This window comes from Mugil cephalus, chromosome 11 (genome assembly GCF_022458985.1).
Source record: "Mugil cephalus isolate CIBA_MC_2020 chromosome 11, CIBA_Mcephalus_1.1, whole genome shotgun sequence".
NCBI classification, from domain to species: domain Eukaryota; kingdom Metazoa; phylum Chordata; class Actinopteri; order Mugiliformes; family Mugilidae; genus Mugil; species Mugil cephalus.
This window is the reverse complement of record NC_061780.1, coordinates 13,659,272-13,673,942: the sequence shown is the minus strand read 5'-3', so window position 1 is coordinate 13,673,942 and position 14,671 is coordinate 13,659,272. Positions and strand designations below refer to the sequence as shown.

The window sequence follows — 14,671 nt, the reverse complement described above, 5'->3', positions numbered from 1 at the left end:
TGTTACATGGCATGTCTCGCTGTGGTTTGCTGGTGCTGTCGTTGCATGCTGTTGACAGTGAGCTATCCAAGCTAACCAAGCTTGTCAGAACAACGGGCCAGGGGTTTCAAACTCTATCAGATTCCCCATTTAAGACAACATCACGGTTGAGATAATAGTTTTAAAAGATAGATAATGTAAATATGCGTCTCCTGCGTTTAAAAGCAGGAGTAAACAGCCTCATTGTAAACGTGCTCTGACAAGCTTGGTAAATGCAAGGCTGACGTGTGGGCATTGGTACGTGTGTTTGATCTGAAAGGCTGCCGTGTGCGTCCTCAACCATGTGTGCTCATGTCTGTGTGTGCTGTCTATCTAGCGCGGGACTATGAAATTCAACGGGATCGTATTGAGTTGGGACGCTGCATAGGGGAGGGTCAGTTTGGAGACGTGCACCAAGGAGTCTACATCAGCCCGGTATGAAACCTCTGGCTTTCTCCACACACATACACACACCGTAGTGGAATGTCTTTTCTCCATCTCTGCATAAATTGAGGATCCAGTGCTGTCAGTGTACTTTGTGTATATTACACATCACAGATTGGATGCAGTGTCCAACACTATGAGGCAGTTACTGAATTCTTTGAAGGTGTAGCACTGAGGTAGCTTTTAAGGTGTCAAACAGTTGGTTCGTTGTAGCCTTTGATCTCAGTAATTTGACCTGTAAGGAAGTGGCTGGTGGATTCATTAAAAAAAAAAAAAAAACATACACACACATAAAAAAACATTTATCTCACATTTAAAGACAAAAAAAATGTGTCTATTCCACTTTGTCTTTGTTCTCTTTCATCATCTTCCCCCAAAAGTCAGTTTGAACATAGACAGAAATCAAAACTTATGGGACAGACTTGTTGCTCACTCAGGTGACAAAACATAAACTTATAATATATAAGTTTGTTTATGAACCATTCTAAGTTATCTTTATAGTTTTCCACCGAGTTGAATAGCCGCTGACGTTTCTCGGGTGTGACTGTTTCCTGCAGGAGAACCCGGCTCTGTCTGTGGCCGTGAAGACGTGTAAGAACTCAACGTCAGACAGCGTCAGGGAAAAGTTTCTCCAAGAAGCGCGTAAGTTCCTTTATTGTGCGTGCGTTCGTCACGTTAGCCGATTATTCATTCTCAGGAGTCTGCAGGAGAACAGTCGCCTTCGTAAAGAAAACCACGTGTGCTGTTGCTGAAACGCTTGACCGCGCCTGTTCCTGTTTCCCTGCAGTGACCATGCGTCAGTTTGACCATCCTCACATCGTGAAGCTTATGGGAGTTATCACAGAGAATCCCGTCTGGATCATCATGGAGCTCTGCACACTTGGAGAAGTAGGTCATCAAAAGGAATTTGTACAAGGCTGCACATTGGCTGGAGGTGTGCCGGTGTTAGAATAATAAAGTTCTTGGGGCTTGTTGTTTTTTTTTTTTTAGAAATTATCAAGTGAAAATTAAAGATTAAAAATAAATTTTGGTACAGACTCTTTAACTATTTACTTTTTAAGTTATTAATGCATCTCGCACATGATCAGTTACTCACTTTTGTTGTTCTCTGTGTATTAGTGACACATTCAGAGCTTCTTTTTGAAAGTTTCCTTTAAGTTTACAATATTTGGAGCTTGATTTTTTACAACTTTTTACAACTTTGTCCCTGTTTGCAACCTTAAATTTAAATTTCTTCTTCTTCTTCTCTATTTTCTATAGTTACGGTCATTTCTCCAGGTGAGGAAATACAGTCTAGACTTGGCCAGCCTCATCTTGTACTCTTACCAGCTCAGCACGGCACTGGCGTATCTGGAGAGCAAACGCTTCGTTCACAGGTATAAAGGAGTGCGTCCTAATGCACAGATATAAAGTGTTTTAGTATTATTACCAGGAGAACTGTGACAGGAAGTATTTTACTGAACAGTGTGCCTGTAAAAAACATTATTATTTCAAAGTAGATGTTAATGCAGCTCAGTTAGACGTATAACCACTGCTCAGTGTTGCCACCTACTGGAAGGAGTTACACAAAAGTGTTGTATTATATCCTGAAAATTGTCTGCACCTTTTAGTATCTGGACGTGTTGAGTTGAACAGAGAATACATCTGTTGTGTGTCTTAGAGCTCCTGTTGTGTTCTGTTCTGTACAGGGACATTGCAGCGAGAAACGTTTTGGTGTCTACAGTCGACTGTGTGAAGTTAGGGGATTTTGGTCTATCACGATACATGGAAGATAGCTCTTATTACAAAGGTAACTAAATACACACTCCATGTTGATTAGTCATCTTGTCTTTGGTCTTAATGTTGTTTGTCCTGCTCAGTAAAAATCCTGGAATTTGGTTGCAATGAATTCAAGGTCAGGGTGTATATGGAAAACTATTATTGCTTTCGGATTATTAACCCTGTTCTAAAAATATAATAATAATTATCAGAATTTCTTACCTTGATGAAGTAACACACCTGTACGTCACATTCTGCAAATCATCTCTACTCCATGTGTTTTAATCAGTAACTGCACCAAATATAGTCTGAAAGAAAATGTGGTAATATATCTCAGTTACGTATGTCACATACAATAACCAAATATTAATCTTGTCTTAAACTTAACTTTTCTGCGTAAGAAACCCACACCTGTGTGCTTCTGTACATTGTTGTTTCAATGGACACAATGAATAAACAAGGTCACACAGACGTGGTGATAATTAATTCATTTATTCAACTTATTTTTTATGAAAGAGTAAAAATAATATTCTGCAGGTTATTCCCCACATTATTCTTCATGTAGGGAAACTAATGTAGGTATAGAAGCAGTCGTCCTTTATGAGATGTTGTTGCTCCCCGTTTTAGTTTAACAGCTTGAATAAAATGCTCGGCATCGAACTGGTCTGTGTTTGACAGTAATTGATGTAGTCTGAAAAAAATCTGGAAAAAAAAACCCCTAGGAACTGTGCTTCTAATTTTATTTGTTTGGTCACATGGAGGAAAGATCCGTTATCATTTATAGAACCGATCGTTGAAGTGTAACAGGATTCTCTTCATTCCTGTTTTCCAGCATCTAAAGGTAAATTGCCAATTAAATGGATGGCTCCAGAATCCATCAACTTCAGACGATTCACTACAGCCAGCGACGTCTGGATGTTTGGTAAGATTAATCCTCTCTTGTTTCCCGTTTACACTTTTCTCTCCGTGTCTTGGCTTGAAGAGCCGATACAGTAGTGAAGTTTCATGTTGCGTATCTTTTCACAGGCGTCTGCATGTGGGAGATCCTCATGTACGGCATCAAGCCTTTCCAGGGCGTGAAGAACAACGACGTCATCGGCAGGATAGAGAACGGCGAGCGGCTGGCCATGCCCCCTCAGTGCCCCCCGACTCTCTACAGCCTGATGACAAAGTGTTGGTCGTACGATCCCAGCAAGAGGCCGCGCTTCACTGAGCTGAAAACGCAGCTGAGGTAATTTATGAGTGTGATTTGAGAGTGTGTGAGTGAAGCACTTTCCATGTGGATTCAGCATGCGTCTTACGCTGAGGACACAGATTTTTACCCATTTAGACACAGTCTGCACTAGATGGGGACAGTTGGTGTGGGTAACAGACCCGACCTCAGGCGCAGTCAACCCAATATTTTGGATTTTTTGTGCTAAATCGGGCAGCAATGGGGTTGTGTGAACCTTTATTGGCAACCGCCAATGGAAAAGAGTGGGTGGGACACAGGAAATAGCACCAGAAGGTGACGGGAGGGGGTGGGATCATCACAACAAAGGTGTCAAAAGTGAGCCTGGACCACAGAAATAACACATGGGAGGTTAATCGAGATGTGCGCGAGTGGTTATGTGATGTTGGCTGCAGAGCACAGCACAACTGTTTCTCTCGCAAAACTTTGCATGAGAGTTTGACGCGTTCATTCGGCTTTAGTTGGTAAGATCATGTAAATCACGTAGTCTGCGATCCCTTATTAAGTTCCCCAGTCTTTCAGTCTTCATACAAAAATCTGCTGAAGCCAGGCTGTTAGTGTGTACCCCTAGTCTTCAGAAAATCTGTAAGACTGTGAAAGTTGTGTTGTGCAACTTTGCAGAAGGATTTTGGATGATTTGCTGTTTTTTTTTTTTTTTCCTGCTATGCTGCCATTCGGATTAAGCTTGTCCTTTTAAGCTGTTGTACTTGTGTATGTGGGGAAAGAAGATCCTAAAACAGTAAGATTTATGGAAGAACTAGTGACAAGTTTCATAATGTCAGGTTTAGCCTCCGGTTAATTAACTTAATAACTCATAAAAAACAAGTATAATAAATCAGCCCTTCTCAATTTGCGCCTAACAGATGGAAACATTTCCTTACACCGTCCTAACAGCAGGTGTCGCTCTCCTTCTCTTTCAGGGTAAAATCACACTGAATAGAACAAACTAAGAGACAAACGCAGGGATCTTAAATCTTTTGCTGATGGTTTGAAGTCAGGTGAAGACAAAACATTAAAGATGCATGAACAGACCAGACAGATAAACTTCAGACAGGTGACCAGTGACGTGCTTAGACACGCATGTGTTGCATGTGATGTAAAGTTACCTCTGTATAGTTTATATTCTATTTTATTTATTTAATTATTTTTTTGGTCATTTGCTTTTTATTGATTTTGTATAAACAAACAAACACTTAGACAATGAACATGAAGACCTATAGACAAGTGCAAAAAATGTCCGGGGGAGAAGTAAAGACGTAGACAAAGGGACTGATACTCAGCTCTGGTCATGAGAGTAAGCAATTAAATCAAAAAAAGTGTAAAGGGTAAAGTAACCAAAAGAAGGTATTAATGATAGTCCAATCAAAGATTACTTGACAGCAGAGACACATGTAATCCATTTTTACCAATTTTCAATAAATACCTCCTTTTGTGTTCTCAAAGTAAAAGTAATTCTTTCCATCACAAAGATGTTATCCACAATCCATTCATCTATATTAGGTGTGTCCTTCTTCAGCCATTTCTTGTTTATGTTTTTTTTTTTTTTTTACACGCCACCAGTAATATTCTCAGCAAACATTTATCTTTGTTCATCCACTCCAGTTTGTCTAGATCAAACAGATATAGCAACAACTATTTGTACTGTGTTGGTTTTCCAGTGCATTCTCTGAGTTTTTGGACATTATTTTTTTTACCGCTGTGAGGTTAAACAGCTGACTTTGGTCGTACAAGGAGTGCTCATACGCTCTCTAGGACTATTTACCAGTCGGTGAACGCAGACTGTTTGGCTTGTTATGGCTGGCATGGTAACATGGGTGTGATGATGACAAAGACAGATTAAATGACAAAGCTCAGCCACACCTTGCTCTCTCGTTAAATGATACACCGTTACTTTGCCAGGAGATAGATTTGTGAGGAGACCTTACCCGTCGAGACACAATATCGTGGGCATGTTGTGATGAGATAAGGCAGAGCCAGACATCACTGCTGGTAAATAAAAATTACACAAAGTACGGCCTGACATCACTTCAAACAGGAAGGATCTCACCCATCTGTGAATCACATAACTTCCTAGTAGTGACAGGAAAACACAGCTCAGAGTTTGTGAAATTTGAACACACATTACAACAATATAGCGAACACTGTTGACAGAAAAAGATTTAATGCGAGGGATTAAGAAGTCTGGGCCACAGTGTCAAGTGTAATCAAAGACAGAGAATAGCCAAGTGTGTAATTAATACTAATCAAAGGAAAAAACTAATGGGAACACCAGCATTAACTATTTAACATGCTGTATGTTTGAGTCAATAATATAAAATATAATAGGACATCTTGCTGTACTTTCTGTAGCCAGAGATACAGCACATTAACTAAGGTGTGAAATGTCTAGACTTAAGTGAGTTAAGTAATATTTTAGTCATTTCATAATATTTAACAGTGGAATATTCCCCTTGAAAACTCCCGTCATTCTTTCTTTTACAGTAGGGATGAGCAGAGGTCCAGTAAGACTGGAGCTTACTCATGGAGTTTACTGAGACGTGAACAGACCTGTAGGTTTTTGGAAGTGATTTTTTTTTATTGCCTGTGCCCCTGATGAGAAATGAAAAGAGAACTGGGTGGTGGTGGTGGTGGTGGGGGGGGGGGGGGGGGGGGGGGGTGCGAAGTGAAACTCTACACTTTAAATGAACCGTGAAATGTATTTGTAACACGGACTTAAAATGATTTGTGCGTCGCTGTAAGGAATGACGGCTTTCTGTAGCACAACTTCCAGGGTTCATTTCCTTTTATTTCATAAACACGACTACAGATTGGGGGGAAGATTAAAGTTTCCCTTATGAATATTATCTTTATATGTTTATCTGCATGTCCAAAGTAGAAATGTATTTCTGAGCCGCTTGGATGAGTGGTGAAATCAATCATATATCCACAGATAATATATTTTCACCTTTTTCTTTTCTAATTTAGATTGAGCGAGAGAAATGTTGTCGTAAAGTGTGTAGCTTTTTGTCGTTCTTCTCGTTTTAAAACATGTTGTTGTGGCAGGAAGCATTGCAGCACAGTGAGATGTTCTCATTGTTTCCTTCAACACGCCTATTCTCTCTCTGTCTTACTCATTTTCTCTCTAAAATCAGAAACAGGAAAATAGGAGTGCATATTTAACTCCTGTGGCTTTATGAGTTTGCTAAAAAACCAGCATGACTCACACCTGAAATTCCTCCTCCAGTTTTCTGCGTGTCAGCTTTCCTCTTCCTCCCGCCGGTTATACTCTTTCTACGCTCCCTTTTCCAACTTATCCAACTCCCTGCGAGACCCGACCGGCTTCATGTGAGGCTCTCACGCGCAGTGTGTTTGTGGTTGTTATGTTTTCACAGGCTGAAAAAAAAAAAAAAAAAAAAAAAGCCGTGGAAAAGTAAAATGTCCATTTGGGAAAAAGCTGACAAAATTAAGAACATTTATTTTAATTGAAGATTATATCTCAATCTCAGTGTGCCTCATGCAGTGTCTTGGAGACCAAGTCAATATTGACCATGCTCAGCGTGGTCACTTGCTATTAATAGGAGAAAGCCATACCATATAAGGTAATATACAGTTTGCTTAACTTTGGGTCTGGCTGGCTTTTATATCATAATATCAATTATAGGTCTCTCTTGCCAAATATGCAGCTACTACTATAGTTTTCCTAGACGGTGGACCAACATAAGTGTGTGTGTGTGTGTGTGTGTGTGTGTTTACACAGTGGGCAGCCGCCAGAAACTTCAGCTTTCCAAAGGACTGAGAAAGAGAAGAACGAAAGAGAGAGAGAGAGAGAGAGAGATAGAGAGAGAGAGAGAGCAAACAGAGAATGAGAGAAGGAAGAAAAGAGCCAAGCAGAATTACTGTAGTGCTTTACTCTCACGGTGAAAGCTAAGACTCACAGCCTACGACTACTACTATGTGTGCGGGAGGACTGCTGCATGGAGACTAGTGGGCTTTGACTCAGTGATGTAAACCTGTCATGAGAAGCAGCTTTTATCTGTTTAATGTTCACCTCACGTTGTATTCTTCTATAAGCACTTGATTGGATATACTCTGGTTCTGCTGGACTGGCCTTTTTCGGGGTAAAGTATGGTCTGTTCTTTCTAAATGTTGTGGTGTAATCTTATAATGATCTAGACAACGATGGATGGTCTTTTTATTCTTTTTAAGAATAAATACTATTCAGCTTTATGACCACCTTCCTAATATTGTGTAGGTCTCCAGACACGGTCCTTCTGAGGGTCTCCTGTGGATGTAGTTAGTGGGGGGGTCTTCTAGTGAATTTGGAGGCCAGGTCAACCCCTTGTGCTGTTTGTCACGTTTTTCGAGTCGTGTACGGCTGCATCCTGCTGGGGATGGCTGCTGCCATCAAGGAGTGTTGTTGCTATGGGGTGGGGGGTGTCTGGTCTGGTCTAGGTGGGCGATACATGTCTAAGTAACATCCACACGAATGTCAGGTCCAGAAGTTTCCCACTCCTTATTTATACACTTCTCCCATCAGTGGTCATAATGTTGCGGCTGATCATTGCCATTTTAACGCGATTGCTGAATGTGTAACAAAAATAAAAATAAAATAAAGTTGACTCCTGACACCTTTGTCCATATATATACACATATATGGACAAAGTTGTACGGGGAGTTACAGGGCGGTTGGGTGCGTGAGAGTTAGTGGAGCATATATATATATATATATATATTGATACCAATGAGCCACCAACCATATTAGGTTTATTAGTCATGTTGCTCCGTATCTTGAATAGTGATGCTTCACATGTAAGGAAGACAAGTATGAGTCAGGATAAATGAGCGGAAATAGAGATTGAGAGGTCACGGAGGTGTCACCCACAAGTAGACTACGAATTCTCATAAACAGGGTGGATACTGAATAAAGGCTTGACTTTAAAAATAATGTCGCAGATCTAATTAATTCCACTGAGGATGTGGGATGAATTTGTGACATTTCTTTGGTTGCCCCCTTTAATAAATGCGGGATTGGACTACATATATGTATATAAATATATGTATTTATTGCCCCATAATGCTGCCTGAGGCTTTTATCTAAGGGGGGCGGAAACCGAAAGGCTGTTCACATCGTCTCTGTGCACTTGAACCCAGATACCTTCACCGCCAGCGGTTGCCGTGGGCACCTCTGAGGTGAGAACTTAAGCAGGGCGTTGCTGAGACGCTGAGACTGTGCAGTCAGCTCAGTCTGAGTAAATAAACTGGAAGCCTTGTTATTCCAGGTGGAGGTGGAGGGGGTGGGGGGTGGAGAGAGCGTTGATGCTGCCAGGTGCTGATGCTGTAGTCGTGACACATATTCATACGAGAGGTCATTTACAGTTGAAGACACTGTGAAGCGAGAATGGATCAGATTAATGGTTATATGTTGATTTGTGAGGAGGTGACTTGATGAACAATGTTCTGTTTGGTGTGAATAATGTGAACTGAGCTGAAAACTAAACCCTAATAAAGAAATAAGAACAAGACTAAAAAATCAAGACAAGACAAGACAAGACAAGACAAGAAAAATCAGAAATAAATGAGAAAAATAGCAAAAAAGGAGAATGTGTTCTGCTGAGATGACGAATAAGCTGGTTATTAAAAGACAATCTTTAAGTTAGGCTGTTAAAAAAAAAACCTAACGAGTAGAGTGTGTTTCTGCATTTGTGTTCACAGCCATTCACGATTATGTCACTGTGTTGTGAATGGAAGATTTCAGTACCTGTTTCTGTTGTTTCACACATGAGTGTGAACCCGTGTTGAACGCGTGTTGAACGTGTGCTGTGATGGAAAAGCCAACCGGACAGGCGACTGATTCGGACAGGTGCAAGGACAAACAGACGCTCGGCAGGAGACAACAGGACAGGAGGGCAATGATGTTGCTAGAAATAGCTCGGGTGTGTGACTGCTGTGAGAGTTGGTGCGCTGGCGTGTGCGTCAGTTTTGACTTTCTGTTGAGCAGTAGCCACTTCCTCTGAGGTTCGGGCTTCAGTTTAACAGCAGTTTCCCCCGAGAACAGGTCAGTGTCGTTAATTTAATCCTGTAAACTCATTGTGTTACCTTTTTTTGGGGGGCGTGATTCAGTTCGTCGTTACAGTTTTAGCTGCTGTAACAGTTTCCAACCTTTCCATGACTAAATTTATCATTTGCTAAGACTAAATTTGTGTTCTCTTGAGTGTGGCTCCAGTTGTTTTATTATCATCATCTCACCTTGTGTTACTTTGAGTTACTAACCGTTGCGATAAGAAGAGACGACAATAAGACATTTTCAGAACAAAATGGAATTTGGTTTCCTTCTGACTGTTTGACAATCTGTGCAAACAGATTCAGAGTGAGGAGTGTTGTGCATGTGTGAGTTTTACTAGGTGTAAAGAACACACCAGTGAAAACAACACAACAGTGTTTATGTTAACGGAACAATCAGGTGAGTTTTCATACGTACAGCAGGAAGTAGAAAATCTCCGCTTCTAATAAATAATGCTAATTAGGGGTCTGAGTGTATGTGTGCGAGCTATTTATGAGTTTACTTGTGTCCGCGTCATGAGGTTAAAATGAAACACAAAATCTTTTATGATATAATAAATGTTTTATGGGATCTGGCAGAAAATGAGGAGTAAAATGGAAGAGGCATTTCAGTCATTATTCACAATTTACACAAAAAATACTAGAGGTTAACAAGTGTTTCATACCTTTTGTATTTTTTCCTGCTGACACGGACGCCTTATTTCATCTTTCTTCATTCTTTCTCTTTGTCTCCAGCACTATATTAGAGGAGGAGAAGCTCCAGCAGAAGGAGAGGAGCAGGATGGAGATGAGGAGACAAGTCACTGTTTCATGGGACTCCGGAGGGTCGGACGAAGCGCCGCCAAAAGTAAGACAACACACGCGTTTGCGTCTCCGTCCGTCTCCATTTGTGCGAGTGTGAGTGATGTTGCTGTTTACAGTGAGACACCCTGATCCCTGCAAACCGTGTAGACGCTATAGCTATAATTACAGCCTGTGCTGCATTCTTCTTGTCTTATATTTCTGTTGTCGACTTTGCTGCATTCACACAATTGTAAGCGGCCACCGTTACCGCGAAGACATTGTTTGGAGCACTCTGACTCTTTGTAGATACAAGTTTTGCGGGGAGCTTGGTGACATGCTTAGTTAAATTGTAGCTGAGGTTAAGACATCTATGAATCTGCTCAGACTCTCATATCATCACGAAAAGGAGCTCATCAGATGCATCTGCAAAAGGCCCATTTGTCGTCTTTTGCGCGAGTAAACGTTGATTTTGTTTTGCGTTTAAAAATGTTTGTCGATGTTCAAGCATTATTTCTTATGTCGATATTATATCGATATATATTATATATATCGATGTCTCACTTCCTGTGTGACTAAAAACAAAAGTGAATTTACTTTTACAAACATGACGCTACGTCCTAAATTGCTGTTTTTTCTTAATGAAATAAACCCCACCCCCGCCTCAACTACTCCCGTCCCACCTCACACAGCTTGTTGCCCCAGCTGCTGGCTGCTTCAGCCCCAGTTAATGCCCCCCCCTCGTTCCCCTGCTGTTAGCATCTGTTAACTGCTTCTTTTGGTTTCAACTAAAGCCATGTGTCTTGAACATCAGACTGAGAGATGCGCTTTAAAGTCTTTACTTCATTTCTGAAACTAAATCGAGTGAGTGAAAGCCGTGTTTGTGTCGTCTCAGTGTTCAGATGTGGTCACGTCTCCCTGCACGGCTTCAGACAGAGCCGTGAATATTTCTGTCTGTACCTTTGTTCATCCCGGTCCCTTCCACCTGTCTTCAGCAGATCCGCTCCTCACATGATACCTTTTTATTTCCATGTGTCCCTCCTCTACCTTTGTCTTTCTGTTTGCAGCCCAGCCGCCGCCCCTCCCTGCAGCCCACCTTCAGTCTGGACTGCGTTTCCGCTCCTTCTCCTTACCATCACTGCCATCCAAACCAGCGCTTTGCCTCACAGCTTTCCCTCTGCATTGGAAACCCTCATCCTCCGCCTCCCTGCCCTTCCTCTCACCTACCTGCTCCTCTGCTCCACCCATCATCTCTAAAACTTCCCCTTAACCTCTCCTCTCCTCCCAGTCCTCAGCTTCAGTCGCCTCCTCTTCACGACTCCGCTTGCTACAATGTCTCTTTGTCTCAGCGCAAGTTAAATCCTGAACCCAAGCCTTACCCCTCCTCGTCCCTGCGGGCTCAAACTAATGCCTTTCCTCCGCCTCACACACATTCTGACAGCTTGCCCAATGGCAGCTGCCACCACAAGACAAATCCTCCGACTAAAGGCCGCATTCTCTGCGCTTCCCAGCCGGAGTCGAACATCTCCCACCTCTATCCCTGGCACCTCTCTCAACTCCTTAACTCTCCTCCCTGCAGCGTGTCGTCAGTTTGCCCCCACGCCCTCCAAAACATCCATCCCCAGCCAAAATCTAATCTCCAAACGCTGCTGCCGCCAAGCTTTCACCCCGACTGCCAGACTAATCCCAGTCCTCCAGTCCGGTCCGACTTTGACCCCCAGACCCAGCGCTCCGCTGTGCAGTCTTGTGGGAGGCCTCCGCCGGTCCCTCCCGGCGCGCTCGCCGCTCCCCCACACACTCAGACAGTCCCTCCCGCCCACAGCCTGTGCTCCGCTAACTCTCACCCACCCAGCCGCCCCGTAGCTCCCCGTACACCTTTGTCCATTCCCTGCTCTGACAGAGACATGTCCAGACCGTTGAAGGCAGGTTTTGTGCTGCTAAACTACACTGAAGCTTTTTTTTTTTCTATTAACCAGAACAAACCTTTCTGTCTGTAGCAAAAAAAAAAAAAAAAAAAAAATGTTGCAACTCTCTTGTTTATTGAGCTAAACCACCATGACAATGTGGTTTAATCAACCACTTGTAAAATGTCTAATAAAACTTTGCAGGGGTGACTTCAAGGGATTTTTTGGGGTCGGGGGAGGAACCTCACACATTTTTTTTTTTTTTTTGTCAAACAAAGGCTGCAACATTTTTTTTGATCTATAGTTTTAATCCTCATCTTTGACTAAACTCCAACCAGTTTGCAATATACAGTGCTAATGTAGTAACCGTACAAGCAGCATGTTAATGCTCAATACTTGCGTGCATGTTTTATTTAAGCAGAACATGATGCTGAGTTGTCCTGTGTCTGAATGTGTTAGCCTGCGTCGGGCATAGTTTTGATGTCTCCTTGGATTATTGCGCCCTATTTCTGGCCTGTTCAGGATGCCTGTGTTAAACCCTAAATACCCTGAGTTAGCAGTGACCTCACATACATGAGTTTATACACAGTGTAGTCAATAAACAGCCTTTCTTGAATCCAGTCGTTCAAATTGAACTGAACTTAAATGAACCGTTTCCAAAACGTTTTTCCTGCTAAATGGAAAGAGAACCAGAACTAATGCGGTTTTACCATGCACACCTGTGTGAAGTCAAGTGTTGGATTAAGACAAATCACTATAAATACCTGAAGAGAACGCTAAAAGATCTGTCTCTACCTGCAGCTGCCTCCCTCCCTCCCTCACAACAACATTCTCAAGTGTCTAAGCCTTAAAGACGCACGTTTCCTGTGAAACATTAAAAGAAAAAAAGCGCTGTTAGAATTATTGCACCATGGGTAATACGTGATGGAAGCAGAAACACATGAACACGACGTCTCTTTATCTTCTTTTCGTCTGTCAGTTTAAGTTATATCCTGGAAACAGTCTGAATTCGCTCCTGTTATAAGTATCTGTGAGACATTTGCAGAGCCATTACTCTGATTTTACACCCCACTGAGACCCTTAGCGGTGATAGATGTGTCTGTGTGGGAGTCTGGGAACTGTTATATGTGAAGTAAAAGAAAACCTTAATTGCACTGTGCTACTTGGCATTCCCTCAGGTTCTTCGGGGAGTTGTGTGACGGGACTACAGGCTTGTAATGTGTTTTATTAGTTTAAAAGAATCCAAAATTTGCTGCCCTATAATGACTTCATTTTCAGATCAGAACACATGTTTAAGTGCCAGAGGTGCTTAATGAATCGAACGAAAGTAAACTGACATTATATATATTTATCTTTTGGATGGTTTGTTAATCTCCAGTCCAGATGCACTTTGGCACATCTGTTCTGACATCGTCCTTGTCGCGTGGAGTTTTTTCATAGCAAAGTGTAGCGATACTTTTTTATCCAGTACATAGCACATCATCGAGGAGACACACGTTTGCTTAGTGTGAGCAGCTGAACAGAGATATAACAAATTAAATACGACTGTGATGCTCAGATGTTGGATGTCGAGTCTGCACCGGATGTCACTATGTGGCGCATGTGCAGGACTAAACTTCTCTCTGAAGCTCTGAAGCTTGATAATGTTTATCTCATCCTGGGGTGAAAGTTTTATCTGATTTAGTTATAAACCAATCTACTCGCCGCAGTTTTTAAACCTCCACGATTTATGTTTGTTCTTATGAACGACCACATCCTTCCTGGACCATGTCCATGTTTCTGTCTGTTGGTCTGATTAGTTTTTGTCTCGTCTTCAGTGTCTTTTTGTCCTTTCTCTCCCTCCACCTTGCTTTCTTTCCCTGTCCCTCCTTGTCTTTCTTTGCCGTCTCTCTCCTTCCCTCACTCTGTGTCTTTGTGTCTGTCTTGCTGTCGGAGGTGTGGTCCAGAGAAAGCTACTATGAGGGACTGTGGAAGGTAGAGGTTGCAACACGGTGGTGCTAGAAATCAGCCCCGAAGTCCAAGTCATTTTTAACTCGGGGGAAACTGTTCATACACTTTCAGCAGCTTCATCTCCACCCGTCAACAGAAGAAACGACGCTGTGGGTTCACCAAGCACTTCTGTTTTTAGCCAGACAAAGAATAGGGAAAAAAAAAAAAAAAAAAAAAAAAAAAAAAACGCATCAAGACTTGCTGTCCTCTACTAAACACATTCTTTCACAACAGGCAGAATGTTTTACACTTCTTTCGTGCAGCCTGGTCTGCAGCGCTACAGATCACCCCAGTGCTTGAAAGAGAGGTCTTTGGTGAACATGCAACTCCCTGTTTACACACCTGCATCACATCTAACCAGAGATCAACAGCTCATGAATATAACACCGTTTTACAGCAGTAATCCATGGATGTTGTCGTTTATTACGTAACCGTTCAACTAACAGCTTGCTGGATTCTGCAGCCCAGTGGGTGTTCCCCGTTTTGATTGACAGCTAACCCGGCCACA

The 14,671-nt window shown here is 42.1% G+C and overlaps 1 protein-coding gene across 13 annotated transcripts in view; it reads left to right on the top strand.

Annotated features, from left to right (window-relative positions):
* The window catches only part of LOC125016724 (focal adhesion kinase 1-like), a 56,870-nt gene that overhangs the window by 30,660 nt on the left and 11,539 nt on the right, over positions 1–14,671 (top strand). For 12 of the 13 annotated variants that reach the window (XM_047599388.1, XM_047599387.1, XM_047599382.1 and 9 more), the window contains 8 exons: positions 356–453; positions 1,020–1,104; positions 1,250–1,350; positions 1,723–1,838; positions 2,151–2,251; positions 3,053–3,142; positions 3,247–3,451; positions 10,226–10,337. In XM_047599388.1, coding sequence (XP_047455344.1) covers positions 356–453; positions 1,020–1,104; positions 1,250–1,350; positions 1,723–1,838; positions 2,151–2,251; positions 3,053–3,142; positions 3,247–3,451; positions 10,226–10,337 — 908 coding nt within the window. Of the gene's footprint in view, positions 1–355; positions 454–1,019; positions 1,105–1,249; positions 1,351–1,722; positions 1,839–2,150; positions 2,252–3,052; positions 3,143–3,246; positions 3,452–10,225; positions 10,338–11,337; positions 13,941–14,671 lie in introns of those variants that run through there. The other variant, XM_047599390.1, reaches the window with a different exon arrangement.